Below are 1,343 nucleotides of genomic sequence, written 5' to 3'. Positions count from 1 at the left end.
AAACAAGAAACAAAATAAAACAAAAAGCCAATATCTTTGGGTGAAGTTTCAAAACCACCACACAAGCGCTTTTACTGGGGATAACTATTCTACCTGGGTATGCAGCAGTAAATTCTATTCTTTTCCCCCACACTTATCACACGCATTTGATACAATTATTAAAAAATATCTTTACTTAGAAATCTTAAATTTTGTGTGAGTACACAGAGATGAACATACAACCATTGCTAGTTTGGCAATACCGCCGCGGTTCCTGCTAATAATGGATTAGCAGTTTATTGATCCTTAGCTCACAGATCCACAAAATGCAAAAGGCCTATCAAGTCGTAGAGCTGTACTATTAATCGTCTTGACCTTTCGCGCCCCCTCAAAGCCGCTGGCGACCCCAGGGCACCGCAGCTGGCCTTCGGGGGATCGCTGCTCCGGTGTCGCTGTTGCCTCTCATTCGCTTGCAAGTGGACCATGAGGTTACATGGCCCACCTGTGTCTTCCACGTGCATTTAGTGCCTGACAATAATTACTAATACCCTCCGAAGGAAGAATGCATTAGACGTTATAAGCAACGACTGCAGAGCCCTTAATTCACCGCGTCCTTCCTTAATACGACTCACATTCTGCGAAAAATTCCAAGGTTTTTGCAATTAAGACGGAGGGCAATTTTTAAACACAGGTGAGGCGCGGGAGCCGCCTCTCCCCAGACGCCACACTGCCCTTTGCTTCAAGTTTGCTCCGCGACACGCGAGCGCCAGGCGGCCGCCCGGCCCCAGCCCGCTGCCAGGAGTCCTGAACTTGACCGAGGCTGGGGGCTGAACTCCCGCCGCCGGCAAACACCGACAAAAATAAAGCCTCGGCGGCGGACCCCGGGAGCCGGCGAGCAGACGCCGACGCGCTAGACGCCGGCCGGTTGCCGGGGCGACGCTTCCGGCGGGCGCGCGCAGCCCGGAGCAGAAGAGTTGAGCTATGGGCGGCTAGACCTGCCCGGCGCCCGCATTCGCCGGCGGGAGCGCGCTCGCGGCCGCGCGTCCTCTGCTCTCCGGGCTCCGTCGTTGACGCGTCGTAGACGTTGGGGAGCGGGAAGGCGGCGGCGGCAGCGGCGAGCGGGCTCGGGATGAACAGCGCTGGCGGCTTCGGTTTGGGTTTAGGCTTCGGCCTTACCCCGACGGCGGTAATTCAGGTGACGAATCTATCGTCGGCGGTGACCAGTGAACAGATGCGAACGCTTTTTTCCTTCCTAGGAGAAATCGAGGAGCTGCGGCTCTACCCCCCCGAGTAAGTGCGGAGCTCCGCTGGGGGAGGGGCGCGGGCGCCGCGGGGACCCGGGAGCCGGGCGGGGGCGGGGGCGG

General features: G+C 57.4%; 1 protein-coding gene across 3 annotated transcripts in view; it reads left to right on the top strand.

Annotated features, from left to right (window-relative positions):
• The first annotated feature begins 354 nt into the window (after window positions 1-354).
• Window positions 355-1,343, top strand: part of Srek1 (splicing regulatory glutamic acid and lysine rich protein 1) — a 42,093-nt gene continuing 41,104 nt past the window's right edge. For 2 of the 3 annotated variants that reach the window (XM_004623036.2, XM_004623038.2), the window contains exon 1: window positions 356-1,269. In XM_004623036.2, coding sequence (XP_004623093.1) covers window positions 1,109-1,269 — 161 coding nt within the window. In that variant the 5' untranslated portion in view covers window positions 356-1,108. Of the gene's footprint in view, window positions 1,270-1,343 lie in introns of all 3 variants that reach the window. The other variant, XM_023705535.1, reaches the window with a different exon arrangement.

Source organism: Octodon degus, unplaced genomic scaffold, assembly GCF_000260255.1.
Source record: "Octodon degus isolate 3935 unplaced genomic scaffold, OctDeg1.0 scaffold00001, whole genome shotgun sequence".
Taxonomy (NCBI): Eukaryota; Metazoa; Chordata; class Mammalia; order Rodentia; family Octodontidae; genus Octodon; species Octodon degus.
The sequence above is the reverse complement of the archived record's forward strand: the minus strand, read 5'-3'. Positions and strand labels throughout refer to the sequence as shown.